General features: G+C 44.9%; 1 protein-coding gene across 3 annotated transcripts in view; it reads left to right on the top strand.

Annotated features, from left to right (window-relative positions):
- The window catches only part of slc35f3b (solute carrier family 35 member F3b), a 172,785-nt gene that overhangs the window by 140,489 nt on the left and 8,502 nt on the right, over positions 1-23,794 (top strand). For 2 of the 3 annotated variants that reach the window (XM_046358259.1, XM_046358262.1), the window contains 4 exons: positions 640-866; positions 1,119-1,240; positions 11,026-11,134; positions 16,111-16,221. In XM_046358259.1, coding sequence (XP_046214215.1) covers positions 640-866; positions 1,119-1,240; positions 11,026-11,134; positions 16,111-16,221 — 569 coding nt within the window. The remainder of the gene's footprint in view (positions 1-639; positions 867-1,118; positions 1,241-11,025; positions 11,135-16,110; positions 16,222-23,794) is intronic. The other variant, XM_046358260.1, reaches the window with a different exon arrangement.

Below are 23,794 nucleotides of genomic sequence, written 5' to 3'. Positions count from 1 at the left end.
GCGGTAGTGCTGTAGACAACTCTTCTAAATCTCTACCCTGGTCTCATATTGTAGTGCTGTAGACAACTCTTCTAAATCTCTACCCTGGTCTCATGCGGTAGTGCTGTAGACAACTCTTCTAAATCTCTACCCTGGTCTCATGATGTAGTGCTGTAGACAACTCTTCTAAATCTCTACTCTGGTCTCATATTGTAGTGCTGTAGACAACTCTTCTAAATCTCTACCCTGGTCTCATGCGGCAGTGCTGTAGACAACTCTTCTAAATCTCTACTCTGGTCTCATATTGTAGTGCTGTAGACAACTCTTCTAAATCTCTACCCTGGTCTCATATTGTAGTGCTGTAGACAACTCTTCTAAATCTCTACTCTGGTCTCATATTGTAGTGCTGTAGACAACTCTTCTAAATCTCTACCCTGGTCTCATATTGTAGTGCTGTAGACAACTCTTCTAAATCTCTACTCTGGTCTCATATTGTAGTGCTGTAGACAACTCTTCTAAATCTCTACTCTGGTCTCATATTGTAGTGCTGTAGACAACTCTTCTAAATCACTACCCTGGTCTCATACTGTAGTGATGTAGACAACACCTCTAAATCTCTACTCTGGTCTCATAGTTTACTACTGTTTTATTTGTGCTCAGGAGAAGACCGTCCCAGAGAGAATGTGGTGGGCAGCACAGCGGACGGCCAGGCGGCAAACGGCGGGGCGCCGGGGGCGGAGCCTGCTACGGGGAGGTGGAGACTTCGTTGCTGCATCAAAGTCACAGCCGTACAGGTGCGGAAGGCGCTGTGGGGCATTGCCATGGTGATGTGTGTGTGCTCATCGTGGGCGGGGTCCACCCAGCTGGCCAAGCTCACCTTTAAGCAGGTGAAGAACCTGACGAAGTTGCATGCTAAACACACACACACACACACACACACACACACACACACACACACACACACACACACACACACACACACACACACACACACACACACACACACACACACACACACACACACACACACACACACACACACACAAACTCAGATTGGCACGATCCACCACTGAGTGCTAGCGAGTGCCAGATGAAACCTGTTAATAAAAATGTTAAAGTCATTTGTTTTGGATACCCAGTTTGACGCTCCATTCACCCTCACCTGGTTCGCCACCACCTGGAACTGCCTGTTCTTCCCCCTCTACTACATCGGACACCTGTGTAAGAGCCCTGAGAGACAGACCCCCAGACAGAGGTTCAGGTAATCAATCAATCAATGCAATGTATTTATACTGTTTACATCAACTGTTGTCCTAAAGGTTTAACAAAGGACACCAGGGGACAAAGAAGGAGTGAAAACTATTTCAGACTGCATTGAGAGGCATAGCAGAGTGTCATGGAAACCCAAATGTAGCCTTGTTGTAATATAATATGACATTTTATCAAGTTTATACATCATAATTTGTGGCTCTGGTGTTTCATGATGGCTCTGGGATTAATATTACCTCTGGTTGTCTATAAGAGCATGGCGCTTGTAACGCCAGGGTAGTGGGTTCGATCCCCGGGACCACCCATACGTAGAATGTATGCACACATGACTGTAAGTCGCTTTGGATAAAAGCGTCTGCTAAATGGCATATATTATTATTATTATTATTATTAAGTGGAGGTAAGAAGTCATTACTTTCCTAAATTAGGTGGGAGGTATAGTGTGTTGAGCTGCAGCAGTCTCTAGTTGCACAAAAGCCTGTGTCTACAGTTAGATCAGCTTAGTCACATGACGTGCTCTTCCTCTGAGAGGAATCCCTGATCTCTACATCCCACTGGGCTGCTGCTGCACACAAATAGAACTGTGTGTGTGTGTGTGCCAGAGTTTGTGTGTGTGCATACATGTCTCCATGCCTGTGAGTGCTTCCAGTCATGCGCTCGTGCTCGTACGTATGTGTAATGTTATCTTACTAACACAGCATTTATAATGTTATCTTACTAACACAGCCTTTATAATGTTATCTTACGAACACAGCCTTTATAATGTTATCTTTCTAACACAGCCTTTATGTTATCTTACTAACACAGCCTTTATAATGTTATCTTTCTAACACAGCCTTTATAATGTTATCTTACTAACACAGCCTACTCATCTGCTGCTGTGTAGCCTGTAGAAAGTACAAATACAAAGACATGGTCTGTGTTGTAATAGCATGGCCTGTTTTGTAATAGCATGGCCTGTTTTGTAATAGCATGGCCTGTTTTGTAATAGCATGGCCTGTTTTGTAATAGCATGGCCTGTTTTGTAATAACATGGGCTGTTTTGTAATAGCATGGCCTGTTTTGTAATAACATGGGCTGTGTTGTAATAGCATGGTCTGTGTTGTAGGGCTTGTGTTGTACTATAGTGTGGTCTAATGTATTGAGAGAGCAGAGCTTGTGTTATACTATAGTGTGGTCTAATGTATTGAGAGAGCAGGGCTTGTGTTATACCATAGTGTGGTCTAATGTATTATCCACCTGGGCCACTTTCTATCTATTCCCCTCTACCTAGTGGCTACGTCCCAATATGGCACCTTATTCTCTTCCAAATGGCACCTTATTCCCTTCCAAATGGCACCTATTCCCTTCCAAATGGCACCTATTCCCTTCCAAATGGCACCTATTCCCTTCCAAATGGCGCCTTATTCTCTTTCAAATGGCACCTATTCCCTTTCAAATGGCACCTATTCCCTTTCAAATGGCATCCTGTTCCCTTTCAAATGGCACCTATTCCCTTCCAAATGGCATCTTATTCCCGTTCAAATGGCACCTTATTCCCGTCCAAATGGAACCTATTCCCTTCCAAATGGCACCTTATTCCCTTCCAAATGGCACCTATTCCCTTCCAAATGGCACCTATTCCCTTCCAAATGGCACCTATTCCATTCCAAATGGCACCTTATTCCCTTCCAAATGGCACCTATTCCCTTCCAAATGGCACCTTATTCCCTTCCAAATGGCACCTATTCCCTTCCAAATGGCACCTTATTCCCTTCCAAATGGCACCTTATTTCCTTCCAAATGGCGCCTTATTCTCTTTCAAATGGCACCTATTCCCTTTCAAATGGCACCTATTCCCTTTCAAATGGCATCCTGTTCCCTTTCAAATGGCACCTATTCCCTTCCAAATGGCATCTTATTCCCGTCCAAATGGCACCTTATTCCCGTCCAAATGGAACCTATTCCCTTCCAAATGGCACCTTATTCCCTTCCAAATGGCACCTATTCCCTTCCAAATGGCACCTATTCCCTTCCAAATGGCACCTATTCCATTCCAAATGGCACCTTATTCCCTTCCAAATGGCACCTATTCCCTTCCAAATGGCACCTTATTCCCTTCCAAATGGCACCTTATTCCCTTCCAAATGGCATCTTATTCCCTTCCAAATGGCACCTATTCCCTTCCAAATGGCACCTATTCCATTCCAAATTCCATTCCAAATGGCACCTTATTCCCTTCCAAATGGCACCTATTCCCTTCCAAATGGCACCTTATTCCCTTCCAAATGGCACCTTATTTCCTTCCAAATGGCACCTTATTCCCTTCCAAATGGCACCTGTTCCCTTTCAAATGACACTGTATTCCCTTCCAAATGGCACCTTATTCCCTTCCAAATGACACTGTATTCCCTTTCAAATGACACTGTATTCCCTTTCAAATTACACCTTATTCCCTTCCAAATGGCGCCTTATTCTCTTTCAAATGGCATCCTATTCCCTTTCAAATTACACTGTATTCCCTTTCAAATTACACTGTATTCCCTTCCAAATGGCGCCTTATTCTCTTTCAAATGGCACCTGTTCCCTTTCAAATTACACTGTATTCCCTTTCAAATTACACTGTATTCCCTTTCAAATTACACTGTATTCCCTTTCAAATTACACTGTATTCCCTTTCAAATTACACTGTATTCCCTTTCAAATTACACCTTATTCCCTTTCAAATGGCACCCAATTCCCTTTCAAATGACACCGTATTCCCTTTCAAATGACACCGTATTCCCTTTGAAATGACACCGTATTCCCTTCCAAATGGCAGCCTGTTCCCTTTACAGTGCACATATTTTGACCAGGGATCATAGGGCTCTGGTCAGAACTAGAGTACTAGGCACTAGGGAATAGAGAACCATTAGAGACACATGCGCAGAGTGTCTCCTGCTCTCCCGTCCCTCTGTCCTTTCAGAAAACAAATGAAATATCAACAGAGTTCTGATCTCCTAAAAAATGCAGGGGCTGGAGAGCAGCATATGATAGGCTGAAATGTGGAATGCACAGCTTTGTGGGAGATGAGGAGAGACTTCAGTGAGCTGCCAGATGCTCTTCTCCTCTCTTGGGCTAAAGCAGCCCTGCCCTAGCATGTATCGGTCCACACAGTGTGTGGAAGAGCTGGCACCAGTCCACACGACATAACTAATACATGACAGCATGGCAGAGGCCAATCGCAGTTGTCATCGGACCACTTTCCACTCGGGCTTAGGACGGGATTCAATGTGATTGCAGGTTGTCGACAATGTGGCTTTTATAGGTAATGTTCCATATTTACTGAGATCCCATTCACTGTAAACGCTAAATATGTCGGCTCAATCAGAAAATGTCTTTAAAAGGTGCCTTTGCTGAAAACATGAAACAGATTTTAGCCTTAATCTGGTGCTTGAGCTTCGTTCCAGGCTGAAGTTCAGGGCTTAGGTTTTAGGGATTCACAGACCCAGTCAAAGAGGTCTATTGTTATGGATTCAGGCATATAGCCAGGTTCAGTAATGAAATGAAGCATTGCCCTCAACCTCATTAACTGATTATAGTTATAGTGTATTGTTGTCTGTTTGTATGTGGCTTGTTAGTGTCCAGTGTGCTTTATCTGCCCTGTCATCTTTCTGGAGCCTGACCAAAACAACCTCCTACAGCTCCACATCCACACCGCCAGGCCACTCTGCCTAACTGACCAGGACTAACAGTACATAACTACCTAACTGACCAGGACTAACAGTACATAACTACCTAACTGACCAGGACTAACAGTACATAACTACCTAACTGACCAGGACTAACAGTACAAAACTGCCTAACTGACCAGGACTAACAGTACATAACTACCTAACTGACCAGGACTAACAGTACAAAACTGACCAGGACTAACAGTACATAACTACCTAACTGACCAGGACTAACAGTACATAACTACCTAACTGACCAGGACTAACAGTACATAACTACCTAACTGACCAGGACTAACAGTACATAACTACCTAACTGACCAGGACTAACAGTACATAACTACCTAACTGACCAGGACTAACAGTACATAACTACCTAACTGACCAGGACTAACAGTACATAACTACCTAACAGACCAGGACTAACCGTACATAACTACCTAACTGACCAGGACTAACAGTACATAACTACCTAACTGACCAGGACTAACAGTACATAAATACCTAACTGACCAGGACTAACAGTACATAACTACCTAACTGACCAGGACTAACAGTACATAACTACCTAACTGACCAGGACTAACAGTACATAACTACCTAACTGACCAGGACTAACAGTACATAACTACCTAACTGACCAGGACTAACAGTACATAACTACCTAACTGACCAGGACTAACAGTACATACCTAACTGACCAGGACTAACAGTACATAACTACCTAACTGACCAGGACTAACAGTACATAACTACCTAACTGACCAGGACTAACAGTACATAACTACCTAACTGACCAGGACTAACAGTACCTACCTAACTGACCAGGACTAACAGTACCTACCTAACTGACCAGGACAAACAGTACCTACCTAACTGACCAGGACTAACAGTACATAACTACCTAACTGACCAGGACTAACAGCACCTACCTAACTGACCAGGACTAACAGTACATAACTACCTAACTGACCAGGACTAACAGTACCTACCTAACTGACCAGGACTAACAGTACATAACTACCTAACTGACCAGGACTAACAGTACATAACTACCTAACTGACCAGGACTAACAGTACATAACTACCTAACTGACCAGGACTAACAGTACAAAACTGCCTAACTGACCAGGACTAACAGTACATAACTACCTAACTGACCAGGACTAACAGTACAAAACTGACCAGGACTAACAGTACATAACTACCTAACTGACCAGGACTAACAGTACATAACTACCTAACTGACCAGGACTAACAGTACATAACTACCTAACTGACCAGGACTAACAGTACATAACTACCTAACTGACCAGGACTAACAGTACATAACTACCTAACTGACCAGGACTAACAGTACATAACTACCTAACAGACCAGGACTAACCGTACATAACTACCTAACTGACCAGGACTAACAGTACATAACTACCTAACTGACCAGGACTAACAGTACATAAATACCTAACTGACCAGGACTAACAGTACATAACTACCTAATTGACCAGGACTAACAGTACATAACTACCTAACTGACCAGGACTAACAGTACATAACTACCTAACTGACCAGGACTAACAGTATATAACTACCTAACTGACCAGGACTAACAGTACATACCTAACTGACCAGGACTAACAGTACATAACTACCTAACTGACCAGGACTAACAGTACATAACTACCTAACTGACCAGGACTAACAGTACATAACTACCTAACTGACCAGGACTAACAGTACATAACTACCTGACTGTAAGTCGCTTTGGATAAAAGCTTCTGCTAAATGGCATATATTATTATTATTATTATTACTAACTGACCAGGACTAACAGTACATAATTACCTAACTGACCAGGACTAACAGTACATAACTACCTAACTGACCAGGACTAACAGTACCTACCTAACTGACCAGGACTAACAGTACATAACTACCTAACTGACCAGGACTAACAGTACCTACCTAACTGACCAGGACTAACAGTACCTACCTAACTGACCAGGACTAACAGTACCTACCTAACTGACCAGGACTAACAGTACATAACTACCTAACTGACCAGGACTAACAGCACCTACCTAACTGACCAGGACTAACAGTACATAACTACCTAACTGACCAGGACTAACAGTACCTACCTAACTGACCAGGACTAACAGTACATAACTACCTAACTGACCAGGACTAACAGTACCTACCTAACTGACCAGGACTAACAGTACCTACCTAACTGACCAGGACTAACAGTACATAACTACCTAACTGACCAGGACTAACAGTACCTAACTACCTAACTGACCAGGACTAACAGTACCTACCTAACTGACCAGGACTAACAGTACCTACCTAACTGACCAGGACTAACAGTACCTACCTAACTGACCAGGACTAACAGTACATAACTACCTAACTGACCAGGACTAACAGTACATAACTACCTAACTGACCAGGACTAACAGTACATAATTACCTAACTGACCAGGACTAACAGTACATAACTAACTAACTGACCAGGACTAACAGTACATAACTAGCTAACTGACCAGGACTAACAGTACATAACTACCTAACTGACCAGGACTAACAGTACCCACCTAACTGACCAGGACTAACAGTACCGAACTACCTAACTGACCAGGACTAACAGTACATAACTACCTAACTGACCAGGACTAACAGCACCTAACTACCTAACTGACCAGGACTAACAGTACATAACTACCTAACTGACCAGGACTAACAGTACATAACTATCTAACTGACCAGGACTAACAGCACCTACCTAACTGACCAGGACTAACAGTACATAACTACCTGTTTGTATAGTGCTGTTTGTGGCCAGCCTAGAAATATAATTACCCTTGAGTAGTCAAACAGTCAAACTTCAAAGTTCTGAGAGGCTTTGAACTGCAGTTTTCAACCTCCTGGTGTCCGAACGGCTGGCCAGGCCACTCTGGAAGATAGCCTAAACCTGGAGGCTCAAGCTACAGTAGCTGCCTCACTTGGCATTGTTCAGTTCAGTAATTGATGTGTCAGTAAGATTGTCTAGGTGCAAAATAATTGTCTGGTTGGCAGCCTGGATGGGACCAGGACGGGAATGGAGAGCTGGCAGCCTGGATTGGCCTGGGCCTGGATGGGAATGGAGAGCTGGCAGCCTGGATTGGCCTGGGCCCGGGATGGGATTGGAGATCTGGCAGCCTGGATTGGCCTGGGCCGGGATGGGAATGGAGATCTGGCAGCCTGGATTGGCCCGGGATGGGAATGGAGAGCTGGCAGCCTGGATTTGCCTGGGCCGGGATGGGAATGGAGATCTGGCAGCCTGGATGGGCCCGGATGGGAATGGAGATCTGGCAGCCTGGATGGGCCAGGATGGGAATGGAGATCTGGCAGCCTGGATGGGCCGGGATGGGAATGGAGATCTGGCAGCCTGGATGGGCCGGGATGGGAATGGAGATCTGGCAGCCTGGATGGGCCTGGGCCGGGATGGGAATGGAGATCTGGCAGCCTGGATGGGCCGGGATGGGAATGGAGATCTGGCAGCCTGGATGGGCCTGGGCCGGGATGGGAATGGAGATCTGGCAGCCTGGATGGGCCTGGGCCGGGATGGGAATGAACCAGGAGTTCCAGTAACTCCTTACCAGTTCACATACCAGTCTTCATGTTTACCTTTAAGGTATACTTTGGGATTTTGGCAACTAGGTCCTTAATCTACTTTTTGATCTACTTGGTTAGCACAGTGACTGTAAGTCTATGGGTATCTGCTAGCATGCTAGAATGCCAAGAGTGTGCAAAGCTGTCATCTAGGCAAAGGGTGGCTACTTTGATGAATCTAAAATCTAAAATGTATTTTGATTTGTTTAACACTTTCTTATTTACTACATGATTCCGTATGTGTTATTTCATGGTGTTGATGTCTTCACTATTATTCTACAATTTACAAAATAGTAAAAATAAAGACAAACCCTTGAATGAGTAGGTGTGTCCAAACTTTTGACTGCTCCTGTATATATGTCTTATTTTACATATCGATACTTCAAAATATAATTTTAAACTGGGTGGTTTGAACCCTGACTGCTGATTGGCTGACAGCCGTATACAACGGGTATGACAAAACATTTGTTTTTACTGCTCTAATTATGTTGGTAACCAGTTTATAATAGCAATAAGGCACTTCGGGGGTTTGTGGTATATGGTCAATATACCACGACTAAGGACTATCCAGCACTAAGAACAGCCCTTAGCAGTGGTATATTGGCCATATAACACACCCCCGTATTGTGATATTTAACTGTATCGATCCCCCCCCCCATCACTAGCATAGACTATGAATACTAACACTAATGTTGTATACTAAAATGTGATTGTGTTTGTTTACATGTGTTTGTGCTGTGTGAGCTTGTGTTTGTTTGTTTGTCTGTGTCTGTACATATACAGTTGAAGTCGGAAGTTTACATACACCTTAGCCAAATACATTTAAACTAATTTTTCACAATTCCTGACATTTATTCCTAGTAAACATTCAGTTAGGATCAGCACTTTATTTTAAGAATGTGAAATGTCAGAATAATAGTAGAGAGAATTGCCTTTAAATTGTTTAACTTGGGTCAAACGTGTCAGGTAGCCTTCCACAAGCTTCCCACAATGAGTTGGGTGAATTTGGTCCATTCCTCCTGACAGAGCTGGTGTAACTGAGTCAGGTTTGCAGGCTTCCTTGCTCGCACATGATTTTTCAGTTCTGCCCACAAATTTTCTATGGGATTGAGGTCAGGGCTTTGTGATGGCCACTCCAATACCTTGACTTTGTTGTCCTTAAGCCATTTTTCCACAGCTTTGGACGTATGCTTAGGGTCATTGTCAATTTGGAAGACTCATTTATAACCAAGCTTTAACTTCCTGACTGATGTCTTGAGATGTTGCTTCAATATATCCACATAAGTTTCCTTCCTCGTGATGCCATCTATTTTGTGAAGTGCACCAGTCCCTCCTGCAGCAAAGCACCCCAACAACATGATGCTGCCACCCCCGTGCTTCACAGTTGGGATGGTGTTCTTCGGCTTGCAAGCATTCCCCTTTTTCCTCCAAACATAATGATGGTCATTATGGCCAAATAGTTATGTTTTTGTTTCATGAGACCAGAGGACATTTCTCCTAAAATTACGATCTTTGTCCTCATGTGCAGTTGCAAACCATAGTCTGGCTTTTTTATGGTGGTTTTGGAGCAGTGGCTTCTTCCTTGCCGAGTGGCCTTTCAGGTTATGTCGATATAGGACTTGTTTTACTGTGGATATAGATACTTTTGTACCCATTTCCTCCAGGATCTTCACAAGGTCCTTTGCTGTTGTTCTGAGATTGATTTGCACTTTTCGCAAAGTACATTCATCTCTAGCAGACAGAACATGTCTCCTTCCTGAGCGGTATGATGGATGTGTGGTCCCATGGTGTTTATACTTGCGTACTATTGTTTGTACAGATGAATGTGGTATCTTCAGGCGTTTCGAAATTGCTCCCAAGGATAAATCAGACTTGTGGAGGCCTACTATTAGGATAAATCAGACTTGTGGAGACCTACTACTATTTTTCTTCTGAGGTCTTGGCTGATTTCATTTGATTTTCCCTTGATGTCAAGCAAAGAGGCACTGCGTTTGAAGGTAGGCCTTGAAATACATCCACAGGTGCACCTCCAATTGACTCAAATGATGTCAATTAGATCATCAGAAGCTTCTAAAGCCATCACGTAATTTTCTGGAATTTTCCAAGCTGTTTAAAGGCACAGTCAACTATTAACCTCTGACCCACTGGAATTGTGATACAATGAATTATAAATTAAATAATCTGTCTTTAAACAATTGTTGGAAAAATTACTTGCGTCATGCACAAAGTAGATGTCCTAACCGACTTGCCAAAATTATAGTTTGCTAACAAGAAATTTGTGGAGTGGTTGAAAAACGAGTTTTAATGACTCCAACCTAAGTGTATGTAAACAGCCGACTTCAACTGTACATGTACCTGTGTACTGTGCATGTGTGTCTGTTTTGTGTGTGTGCATGCCTGTGGGTGTTCATCTGTGTGTGTTCCTCTCCAGGGAGTGTTGTCGGTTCTTTGGGGACGACGGGCTGACAGCCAAGGTGTTCTTCACTAAGGTGGCTCCATTTGGATTGCTGTGGATCCTCACCAATTACCTGTACCTACAGGTACTGTGCTGCTTTCCCCCCATCCTGGTGTGTGTGTGTGTGTGTGTGTGTGTGTGTGTGTGTGTGTGTGTGTGTGTGTGTGTGTGTGTGTGTGTGTGTGTGTGTGTGTGTGTGTGTGTGTGTGTGTGTGTGTGTGTGTGTGTGTGTGTGTTTGTGTGTGTGTGTGTGTGTGTGTGTGTGTGTGTGTGTGTGTGTGTGTGTGTGTGTGTGTGTGTGTGTGTGTGTGTGTGTGTGTGTGTGTGTGTGTGTGTGTGTGTGTCAGGTTAGGGTTAGGGACTGTGACAGTATTATATAGTGCCTGCAGGTGTAACAGGTGTCACTGTGCTAGCTGGAGGTCGACCGATTATGATTTTTCAACGCCAATAACGATACCGATTATTGGAGGACCAAAAAGCCTGATACCGATTAATCGGCCTATTTTTATATATATATTTGTAATGAAGAAAATTACAACAATACTGAATGAACACTTTTATTTTATCTTAATATAATACATAAATAAAATAAATTTAGTCTCAAATAAATATTGAAACATGTTCAATTTGGTTTAAATAATGCAAAAACACAGTGTTGGAGAAGAAAGTAAAAGTGCAATATGTGCTATGTAAGAAAGCTAACGTTTAAGTTCCTTGCTCAGAACATGAGAACATACAGTATGAAAGCTGGTGGTTCCTTTTAACATGAGTCTTCAATATTCCCCGTTAAGAAGTTTTAGGTTGTAGTTATTTTAGGAATTATAGGACTATTTCTCTCTATACCGTTTCTATACCGTTTGTATGTAACGCAGCTCTGGCTGTGCTAAAGATGCGGGAGACTCCAGCAGCGCTGTAGAGGAGGAAGGCTCTGGCTGCGCTGAACAGGCGGGAGACTCCAGCAGCGCTGTAGAGGAGGAAGGCTCTGGCTGCGCTGAACAGGCGGGAGACTCCAGCAGCGCTGTAGTGGAGGAAGGCTCTGGCTGCGCTGAACAGGCGGGAGACTCCAGCAGCGCTGTAGAGGAGGAAGGCTCTGGCTGCGCTGAACAGGCGGGAGACTCCAGCAGCGCTGTAGAGGAGGAAGGCTCTGGCTGCGCTGAACAGGCGGGAGACTCCAGCAGCGCTGTAGAGGAGGAAGGCTCTGGCTGCGCTAAAGAGGCGGGAGACTCCAGCAGCGCTGTAGAGGAGGAAGGCTCTGGCTGCGCTAAAGAGGCGGGAGACTCCAGCAGCGCTGTAGAGGAGGAAGGCTCTGGCTGCGCTGAACAGGCGGGAGGCTCCGACAGCGCTAGAGGAAAGGAAGGCTCTGGCTGTGCTGAACAGGCGAGGCGCACTGAAGGCCTGGTGCGTGGTGCTGGAACTGGTGGTACTGGATCGAGAACACGCACAGGAAGCCTGGTGCATGGAGCTGCCACTGGAAGACTGGTGTGTGAAGGTGGCACAGGATGGACCGGACCGTGAAGGTGTACTGGAGAGCCCGAGAGCAGGACTGGCACAGGACGTGCGAGGCTAGATAGGTACACAGGAGGCCTAGTGCGTGAGGCTGGCACAATTTTCACCAGCCGACTAACACGCACCTCAGGACGAGTATGGAGCGCTGACCCAGGTGCCATCAAATCCCCGACACGCTCCGTCGGACGAATCTTGTACCTAAAGCACCAAGCTCCCTCATTACTCTCTCCTCCACTTTCCCCATTAACCTCTTGCTAGTACCTGGCACGCAGGCGTCCCATCTAGAGCTCTGGAAATGCAAATGCGCTACGCTAAATGCTAATAGTATTAGTTAAAACTCAAACGTTCATTAAAATACACATGCAGGGTATTGAATTAAAGCTACACTCGTTGTGAATCCAGGCAACAAGTCAGATTTTTAAAATGCTTTTCGGCGAAAGCATGAGAAGCTATTATCTGATAGCATGTAACACCCCAAAAGACCCGCAGGGGACGTAAACAAAATAATTAGCATAGTCGGCGCTACACAAACCGCACAAATAAAATATAAAAATTCATTACCTTTGACCATCTTCTTTGTTGGCACTCCTAGATGTCCCATAATCACTATTGGGTCTTTTTTTCGATTAAATCTGTCCATATATAGCCTAGTTATCGATCTATGAAGACTGTGTGATAAACGGAAAAAAATAGCGTTTCATAACGTAACGTCATTCTTTTAAATTCAAAAAGTCGACGATAAACTTTCACAAAACACTTCGAAATACTTTTGTAATGCAACTTTAGGTATTAGTAAACGTTAATAAGCGATCAAATTAATCACGAGACAAAGTGTTTTCTATAGGGGTCCGTCTTGAAATACTGTCCGTGTATTTCTCAACCAAAATATCCGGTCGGAGACCTGAAGAAAAAGCCTGTCTCTTGTTCGTTTGACCAAGAAACAAAGAATTTGCAAATGACAAGACTGTTGACATCGTGTGGAAGCTGTAGGTACTGTAACCTCAGCCCTATTTAATGTCTTTCGCCCATAACAATGGGTTGAAGCGGCGGATGGATATATTTTTCCACTTTCAGTGATCAGATTTTCCTGCACTTTTCAATGAAACGCACGTTCTGTTAAAGTCACAGCCGTGATTTAACCAGTTTTATAAACGTCTGAGTGTTTTCTATCCACACATACTAATCATATGCATATACTATATTCCTGGCATGAGTAGCAGGGCGCTGAAATGTTGCGCGATTTTTAACAGAATGTTCGAAAAAGTAGAGGGTCGACTGAAGAGGTTAACTCCTTCACAGTCTCTGCTTCGCTCACCTCTAACACCGGCTCTGGTTCTGGTCTCCTCCTTGGCTCCTCACAATTTACAAGGAGACTTGGCTCAGGTCTATCTCCTGACTCTGCCACTCTCTCCCAGAGCCCCCCCCCCCCCCCCCCCCAATACATTTTTGGGGCTGACTCACGGGCTTTCTTCTGCGCCGTCGTGATTGTCTCTCCAACTTCATTCTCCTATAACCCTCTTCGCACTGCTCCAGCGAATCCCAGGCGGGCTCCGGTACTCTCCCTGGGTCGACCGCCCACCTGTCTATTTCCTCCCAAGTAGTGTAGTCCCGATATTGTAGCTCCTGCTGCCGCTGTTGTTTCTCCTCATACCAGCGTCTCTCAGATCTTGCCGCCTCCAGTTCTTCTTTGGGCGGCGATATTCTCCCGGCTGATCCCAGGGTCCTTCTCCGAACAATTCATCCTCCTTTCGCTGCTCCTGCTGTCGCTGCCTGTTACCACGCCGCTCGGTCCGGGTGTGGTGGGTGATTCTGTAACGGCGTTCGTCTGTTGAAGGAGAGTCGAACCAAAATGCAGCGTGGTGGTTACTCATGTTCTTTAATGAAAAATATAGCGATACATGAAATAACTAAATAAATACAAAACAACAAACGGAACGTGAAAAACCTAATTACAGCCTATCTGGTGAACACTACACAGAGACAGGAACAATCACCCACGAAATACACAGTGAAACCCAGGCTACCTAAATATGGTTCCCAATCAGAGACAACGAGAATCACCTGACTCTGATTGAGAACCGCCTCAGGCAGCCAAGCCTATGCTAGACACACCCCTAATCAGCCACAATCCCAATGCCTACAAAAAAAAACAATACGACAACACAATAAACCCATGTCACACCCTGGCCTGAACAAATAATTAAAGAAAACACAAAATACTAAGACCAAGGCGTGACATTGTATTTCATACCTTTGACTATTGGATGTTCTTATAGGCACTTTAGTATTGCCAGTCTAATCTCGGGAGTTGATAGGCTTATTCAACCATGCTGGTCATTTATGAACATTTGAACATCTTGGCCACGTTCTGTTATAATCTCCACCTGGCACAGCCAGAAGAGGACTGGCCACCCCACATATGCTCTCTCTAATTCTCTCTTTCTTTCTCTCTCTCGGAGGACCTGAGCCCTAGGACCGTGCCCCAGGACTACCTGACATGATGGCTCCTTGCTGTCATAAACAGTGCTGTGCATCAAGCATTGCAACGAGCTGCTGGCAAACGCAGTAAAGTGCTGTTTGAATGAATGCTGCCTGCTGCTGCCTACAACCGCTCAGTCAGACTGCTCTATCAAATCATAGACTTAATTATAATATAATAACACACACAAATACGAGCCTTAGATCATTCATGTAGTAAAATCTGAAACTATCATTTCAAAAACAAAACGTTTAATCTTTCTGTGAAATACAGAACCGTTCTGTATTTAAACGAACGGGCAGCAACCCTAAGTCTAAATATTGCTGTTACATTGTACAACCTTCAGTGTTATGTCATAATTATGTAAAATTCTGGCAAATTAATTATGGTCTTTGTTAGAAAGAAATGGTCTTCGGTTCAGTTCACAACGAGCCAGGCGGCCCACACTGCTGCATATACCCTGACTGCTTGCACTGAACGCAAGAGAAGTGACACAGTTTCCCTAGTTAAAATCAATTCATGTTAGCAGGCAATATTAACTAAATATGCAGGTTTAAATTTTGTATACTTGTGATTTTAAGAAAGGCATTGATGTTTATGGTTAGATACACATTGGTGCAACGACAGTGCTTTTTTCGCAAATGCGCTTTTTAAATCATCACTCATTCGGCGAAGTAGGCTGTGATTTGATGATACATTAACAGGCACCTCATCGATTATATGCAACGCTGGACTTGAAACTTGAAATCGGCCCTAATTAACCGGCCATTTTGATTAATCGGTCGACCTCTCGTGCTACCTTAGCGGTATAGCTTCCTTCTAGTGCTAGCTAAGCGGTATAGCTTCCTTCTAGTGCTAGCTAAGCGGTATAGCTTCCTTCTAGTGCTAGCTAAGCGGTATAGCTTCCTTGTAGTGCTAGCTTAGCGGTATAGCTTCCTTCACCATCCCTGTCCCCTTACTGGACTCAAACTATTGATCCTCAGCTTCAAAAACACTCGTAGCCAACTACCCCACCGAAAATCTAGCAATTGGGCGAAGTCATTTTAAGCTGTGACGTGATCCTGTCTCTAACACAGGCCCTGAGGAAGATCAACACTACAGACGTGTCAGCTCTGTTCTGCTGCAACAAGGCCTTCGTATTCCTGCTCTCTTGGATCGTACTGAGAGACCGCTTCATGGGGGTCAGGGTGAGTTACTGTGTGTGTGTGTGTGTGTGTGTGTGTGTGTGTGTGTGTGTGTGTGTGTGTGTGTGTGTGTGTGTGTGTGTGTGTGTGTGTGTGTGTGTGTGTGTGTGTGTGTGTGTGTGTGTGTGTGTGTGTGTGTGTGTGTGTGTGTGTGTGTGTGTGTGTGTGTGTGTGTGTGTGTGTGATGCACAAAGTCTGAGATGTCCAGGGAACCTACGAAGAGATAACATTTTGACTGGAGATTCCTCCAGTTATGAGTAGATAAGAGTTCATTTCAGGGCTAGATAAAAATGTCTCCTAATTAAGACCACAGACTCAGTCTCAGTTGGACTAGCTAGGTCCTACCTAATTAAGACCACAGACTCAGTTTCAGTTGGACCAGCTAGGTCCTACCTAATTAAGGCCACAGACTCAGTCTCAGTTGGACTAGCTAGGTCCTACCTAATTAAGACCACAGACTCAGTCTCAGTTGGACCAGCTAGGTCCTACCTAATTAAGGCCACAGACTCAGTCTCAGTTGGACTAGCTAGGTCCTACCTAATTAAATTATAGCAGACAGTTATTAACTGTGTCCTGGATTTCCTGTTCTAGTGGGCTTTAACCTGGATGAACCAGAGGCTAATGGCTCCCTGCCTCCCAGACTCTAACACTTCCCTTCTATATTGGGTTAGAGGCTAGTTTGCATCACAAATTGCATTCTATTTCCTTTATAGTGCACTATTTTCTTGCCCTATGGGCCCTGGTCAGAAGTAGTACTACATAAGGAATAGGGTGCCTTTTGGGAAGCAGCCTAAACCCTCTCTGTGCTGGAGCCCTGCGGTCCCCGAAGGAATGAAGAGTATTAAGTATTAAGGGTTGAGGGCAAGGGGAACTGATCTGGGTTCAGAAGAGTTGAGGGCATGGAGAGCAGTCCTGGGTTCAGAAGAGTTGAGGGCATGGAGAACTGACCTGGGTTCAGAAGAGTTGAGGGCATAGAGAACTGACCTGGGTTCAGAAGAGTTGAGGGCGTGGGGAACTGACCTGGGTTCAGAAGAGTTGAAGGCATGGGAAACTGACCTGGGTTCAGAAGAGTTGAGGGCATGGAGAACTGACCTGGGTTCAGAAGAGTTGAGGGCGTGGGGAAGTGACCTGGGTTCAGAAGAGTTAAGGGCATGGAGAACTGACCTGGGTTCAGAAGAGTTGAGGGCGTGGGGAACTGACCTGGGTTCAGAAGAGTTGAGGGCATGGAGAACTGACCTGGGTTCAGAAGAGTTGAGGGCGTGGGGAACTGACCTGGGTTCAGAAGAGTTGAAGGCATGGGGAACTGACCTGGGTTCAGAAGAGTTGAGGGCGTGGAGAACTGACCTGGGTTCAGAAGAGTTGAGGGCGTGGGGAACTGACCTGGGTTCAGAAGAGTTGAGGGCATGGGGAACTGACCTGGGTTCAGAAGAGTTGAGGGCATGGGGAACTGACCTGGGTTCAGAAGAGTTGAGGGCATGGGGAGCGGACCTGGGTTCAGAAGAGTTGAGGACATGGAGAACTGACCTGGGTTCAGAAGAGTTGAGGGCATGGGGAACTGATCTGGGTTCAGAAGAGTTGAGGGCATGGAGAACTGACCTGGGTTCAGAAGAGTTGAGGGCATGGAGAGCAGACCTGGGTTCAGAAGAGTTGAGGGCATGGGGAACTGATCTGGGTTCAGAAGAGTTCAGGGCATGGAGAGCAGACCTGGGTTCAGAAGAGTTGAGGGCATGGAGAACTGACCTGGGTTCAGAAGAGTTGAGGGCGTGGGGAACTGACCTGGGTTCAGAAGAGTTGAAGGCATGGGGAACTGATCTGGGTTCAGAAGAGTTGAGGGCGTGGAGAACTGACCTGGGTTCAGAAGAGTTGAGGGCGTGGAGAACAGACCTGGGTTCAGAAGAGTTGAGGGCATGGGGAACTGACCTGGGTTCAGAAGAGTTGAGGGCATGGGGAACTGACCTGGGTTCAGAAGAGTTGAGGGACATGGAGAACTGACCTGGGTTCAGAAGAGTTGAGGGCATGGGGAACTGATCTGGGCAGAAGAACTGACCTGGGTTCAGAAGAGTTCAGGGCATGGAGAGCAGACCTGGGTTCAGAAGAGTTGAGGGCATGGAGAACTGACCTGGGTTCAGAAGAGTTGAGGGCGTGGGGAACTGACCTGGGTTCAGAAGAGTTGAAGGCATGGGGAACTGACCTGGGTTCAGAAGAGTTGAGGGCGTGGAGAACTGACCTGGGTTCAGAAGAGTTGAGGGCAGACAGACCTGGGTTCAGAAGAGTTGAGGGCATGGGGAACTGACCTGGGTTCAGAAGAGTTGAGGGCATGGAGAGCAGACCTGGGTTCAGAAGAGTTGAGGGCATGGGGAACTGATCTGGGTTCAGAAGAGTTGAGGGCATGGAGAGCAGACCTGGGTTCAGAAGAGTTGAGGGCGTGGAGAACTGACCTGGGTTCAGAAGAGTTGAGGGCGTGGGGAACTGACCTGGGTTCAGAAGATTTGAGGGCGTGGAGAACTGACCTGGGTTCAGAAGAGTTGAGGGTGTGGGGAACTGACCTGGGTTCAGAAGAGTTGAGGGCATGGGGAACTGACCTGGGTTCAGAAGAGTTGAGGGCATGGGGAACTGACCTGGGTTCAGAAGAGTTGAGGGCGTGGAGAACTGACCTGGGTTCAGAAGAGTTGAGGGTGTGGGGAACTGACCTGGGTTCAGAAGAGTTGAGGGCGTGGGGAACTGACCTGGGTTCAGAAGAGTTGAGGGAATGGGGAGCGGACCTGGGTTCAAATACTATTTTAAGTATTTTAAATACTGTTTTGAGACTATTCTGTTAAGCCAGGTAAACTCAATCAAGTTGTGGGCATTCAGAAGATAACCTGTACTGCAGTGCAGAATTTTTTTTTGCTTTCAAGTGAATGTAACTGCTCCGTCCGGGCTGGGGCATAGTTCATTAACGGTCATTGTTAGATAATTGTTAATGAACTTGGACCTCAACGTCACCCTGGGAGAGAGTTTGTCAAATTAACAATGTACCTTGCAGCACCAAAGGTATTCTGAAGAGTAGCTATAAGTAAGTTGCTGGATACAGTGCCTTGCAAAAGTATTCACCCCCCTTGGCAGTTTTCCTATTTTGTTGCATTACAACCTTTATTTTAAATAAATTGATTTTTATTTGGATTTCCTGTAATGGACAAACACATTATAGTCCAAATTGGTGAAGTGAAATGGTTAAAAAAAAAAGTGTTTAAAAAAATTATATGAAAATGCTATGAAGCCCCTAAATAAGATCTGGTGCAACCAATTACCTTCTGAAGTCACATAATTAGTTAAATAAAGTCCACCTATAATAAAGTCCATCGGTTCTGAAAGGCCCCAGAGTCTGCAACACCACTAAGTAAGGGGCACTGCCAAGCAAGCGGCACTATGAAGACCAAGGAGCTCTCCAAACAGGTCAGGGACAAAGTTGTGGAGAAGTACAGATCAGGGTTGGGTTATAAAAAAATATCAGAAACTTTGAACATAATACTGAGCACCATTAATTCAACTATGAGTGGCCAGAAAAAAAGCCATTGCTTAAAGAAGAAAATAAGCAAACACGTTTGGTGTTCTCCAAAAGGCATGTGGGAGACTCCCCAAACATATGGAAGAAGGTACTCTGGTCAGATGAGACTAAAATTGAGCTTTTTGGCCATCAAGGAAAACGCAATGTCTGGTGCAAACCCAACACCTCTCATCACCCCGAGTATCTGTCCCCACAGTGAAGCATGGTGCTGGCAACATCATGCTGTGGGGATATTTTTCATCGGCAGGGAAACTGGTCAGAATTGAACGAATGATGGTTGGTGCTAAATACAGGGAAATTCTTGAGGGAAACTTGTTTCAGTTTTCTAGAGATTTGAGACTGGGACGGAGGTTCACCTTCCAGCAGGACAATGACCCTAAGCATACTGCTAAAGCAACACTTGAGTGGTTTAAGGGGAAACATATAAATGTCTTGGAATGGCCTTGTCAAAGCCCAGATCTCAATCCAATTGAGAACCTGTGGTATGACTTAAATATTGTTGTACACCAGCAGAACCCATCCAAGCTGGAGCAGTTTTGCCTTGAAGAATGGACAAAAATTCCAGTGGCTAAATGTGTCAAGCTTATGGAGACATACCCCAAGATACTTGCAGCTGTAATTGCTGCAAAATGTGGCTCTACAAAGTATTGACTTTGGGGGGGTGAATAGTTATGCATGCTCAAGTTTTCTGTTTTATTGTCTTATTTCTTGTTTAATTCACAATAAAAACATATTTTGTTGTGGTAGGCATGTTGTGTATCAAATGATACAAACACCCCAAAAATCCATTTTCATTGCAGGTTGTAAGGCAACAAAATAGGAAAAATGCCAAGGGGGGTGAATACTTTCGCAAGCCACTGTAGAACCAAGCTAAGGATGTCCTGTCTGGCTGAGAGTTCCCTTCTCTCTGCAGTGGTACTGAAAAGCCTCATGTGGAAACTGAAGTGTGTCCTTGTAATGACATGATTTATATATGATCTTCTGAACTGAAACTGTTACCTCTCAGAGAGATAGAGAAGACAGGAAGGACTCTTGATGCAGAGCGGGATTCCCGGGTCGCCATCGGGACCCGACAGAGAAGTGTGCGGCGCGGTCTATTATTGTATAATAGTTGTATTGCACTATGCAATCTGGCAGGAGTGGCTCAAACTCATGAAGCAGCCCAGACAAAAAGTCACGGTACCAAACATGATGTCCCACACAGACCTCTGTCTTGATGAACCTGTAGTCTACATTTAAAACTCCCTACTAGGTCCCAGGCAGTCCACGTATTCAGAGTAGAAAGACTGATTCAGCATCAGGTCCCCCTGGCCATATCATATTCATCATGATCTCAAAGGTCAAACTGATCCTAGATCAGCCCTCCTATATGTATTCTGAGACTTTATAAATACAAGTTCAGGTCTCTCTTGCAAAATATGTTTGATCTCACTGTGACTAATCCGGATAAATGAATGAATGGGTGTATGTATGTACTGTTTGTGTGAATAACTGGAGGGAAGATCTGGAAGGAAAACACCTAATCGGAATGTCTCTCTCTCTCTCTCTCCCTCCTGTCATTATCCCTCACTACCCCCATCTGTGATGAAAGCTCTGAGTAATCCTCCCATTTCTTTCTTTCTCTCTTTCTCTCTCTCTCTCTTTCTATATTTATCTCTGTCTGTCTGTCTGTCTCTCTCTCTCTCTCTCTCTCTCTCTCTCTCTCTCTCTCTCTCTCTCTCTTTCTATATTTCTCTCTCTCTCTCACTCTCCCCATCTTTCTCTTCCTCTCTCTCCCCCATGTCTCCTCTCTCTCTCTCCCTTCCCCACACTCTCTCTCTCCCTTCCTCACACTCTCTCTCTTTCTCTTCCTCTCTCTCCCCATCTCTCCCCCATGACTCCTGTCTCTCTCTCTCTCTCTCTCTCTCTCTCTCTCTCTCTCTCTCTCTCTCTTTCTCTCTCTCTCCCTCTAATTCTCTCTCTCTCTGTGTGTCTCTCTCTCTCTCTCTCTCTCTCTCTCTCTCTCTTACTCCCTCTCTCTCTGACTGTTGATGGGTATTGCAGTGTTTTGATGTCTGCAGTAATGCGGAGGATCTTGGATGGGCTTTCCTTCATATGAAAATGAAGAGAGAAGGGGAGAGGATACGAGGGGGAGAAGCTGGGGAGAGTCCAATTATCCCTTTGAAGTATGACAGTGTTCTGGTACTTAGCTTGGGCTATTTCATGGGTGAGGTGGGTGGATAGCTGTCAGTAGGAGAATGGTATATAAGGGATGGCATCTCTCCCATACTGTACCTGCAGTACCTTCAGAAAGTATTCATACCCCTTGACTCATTCTACATGTTGTTGTGTTACAGCCTTTATTCTAATCTACACATAGACATGGTTAATTATTGCATTGCAAAAAAATTATTGAATCAATTTTAGAATAAGGCTGTAACTGTCACGACTAGTCAAGGTGGATGGAATCAGGCGCAGAGAGCAAATAGTGAATAGAGGTTTATTCTCCGGTGAACAACAATAAACACGGACAACCCAAAATACAAACAGGGTGAAAAATATCCAAAACAGGAAATAACAGACAAACCGGAGAAATAAAACACAAAAACACCGACAGCCGAAACGAAATGACAAAAACAAACAATCCCGCACAAAACAAGGGCGGGACAACCTACATTATATACAGATACTAATTAACTAACACACAGGTGAAAACAATCAGACAAAACCAACAGATAACCGTAAAGGGATCGGTAGTGGCTAATAGGACGGTGACGACGACCGCCGAGCACAGCCTGAACAGGCAGTAGAGCCAACCTCGGCGGAAGTCGTGACAGTAACGTAACAAGATGTGGAAAAAGTCAAGAGGTCTGAATACCTTCCCAATGCACTGCATGTACAGGTAACTGCCAAAATAAAGGAAACACCAACATAAAGAGTCTTAATAGGGTGTTGGGCCACCATGAGCCAGAACAGCTTCAATGTGCCTTGGCATAGATTCTACAATTGTCTGGAACTCTATTGGAGAGATGTGACACCATTCCTCCATGAGAAACTACATCATTTGGTGATTTGTTGATGGTGGAAACACTGTCTCAGGCACCTGCTCCAGAATCTCCCGTAAGTGTTCATTTGGGATGAGATCTGGTGGCTAAGACGGCCATGGCATATGGTCTACATCGTTTTCATGTTCATCATTCAGTGACCACTCGCGCGCTGTGGATGGGGGCATTGTCATCCTATGGGGGGGTATAGCCATGGTAGACAAAATAATGGCCCTAAACATGATGCTTAATTAACTCAGGAACCACACCTGGGTTGAAGTACCTGCTTTCAATACACTTTGAATCCCTCATTTACTCAAGTATTTCCTTTATTTTGGCAGTTGCCTGTATATCTCCAAGTATATTGTATCTCCTGTAGTTTTATGTTGTTTTGGAGAGGTATGAGAGTAACATTGCCTAGGCTTTAGCTCAGCAAGCTAGCACAGTCTCCCTTGTGGCACATGAGACCCACCCAGGCTCTAACCCAATCAGTCACACATACATTTCTCAGCTGGGGTTTTGTCTTTTCATTGAACCTTTATTAAACTAGGAAAGACCCTTGGGGTTAGAAAGGTGTTCTGCGAGTGTGGCCTGGTGTTATGGTGTTGTGGTGGGAGTGACAGACTGCCTCAGCAGAGCCCAGACCCAGTCTTGGTCCATTTCCCCATTCCCTGACATTGGGTTTGCTGACACAGCAGTGTGTGAGAAAGGAAAACAAATTGCCGTGTCCAATCACTGAGGGGTCCGTGTCCCAGGAAACCAAGCAGCAAAGCAGCAGGCTTTCTCAGAGAAACAAATCTCTGTAGAGAGGTAACTGACCATAGAATATCATCAGGGGCGCAACTTTCACTGGGTAGGTTGGCTGTTTGGGGTGTTTATCCGAATGGATAAAGAAACTGGAAGGTGCGCCCCTAAATATAACTACCATGTCAGCCATATTGAGTAAACCCATGGGTCTCCCAGTCAAATTGCCATGGTATGAGGCGCGTTGTCCCTAGTCATTTTT

Source organism: Oncorhynchus gorbuscha, linkage group LG08, assembly GCF_021184085.1.
Source record: "Oncorhynchus gorbuscha isolate QuinsamMale2020 ecotype Even-year linkage group LG08, OgorEven_v1.0, whole genome shotgun sequence".
NCBI lineage: Eukaryota > Metazoa > Chordata > Actinopteri > Salmoniformes > Salmonidae > Oncorhynchus > Oncorhynchus gorbuscha.
This window is presented reverse-complemented; position numbering and strand designations above follow the sequence as displayed.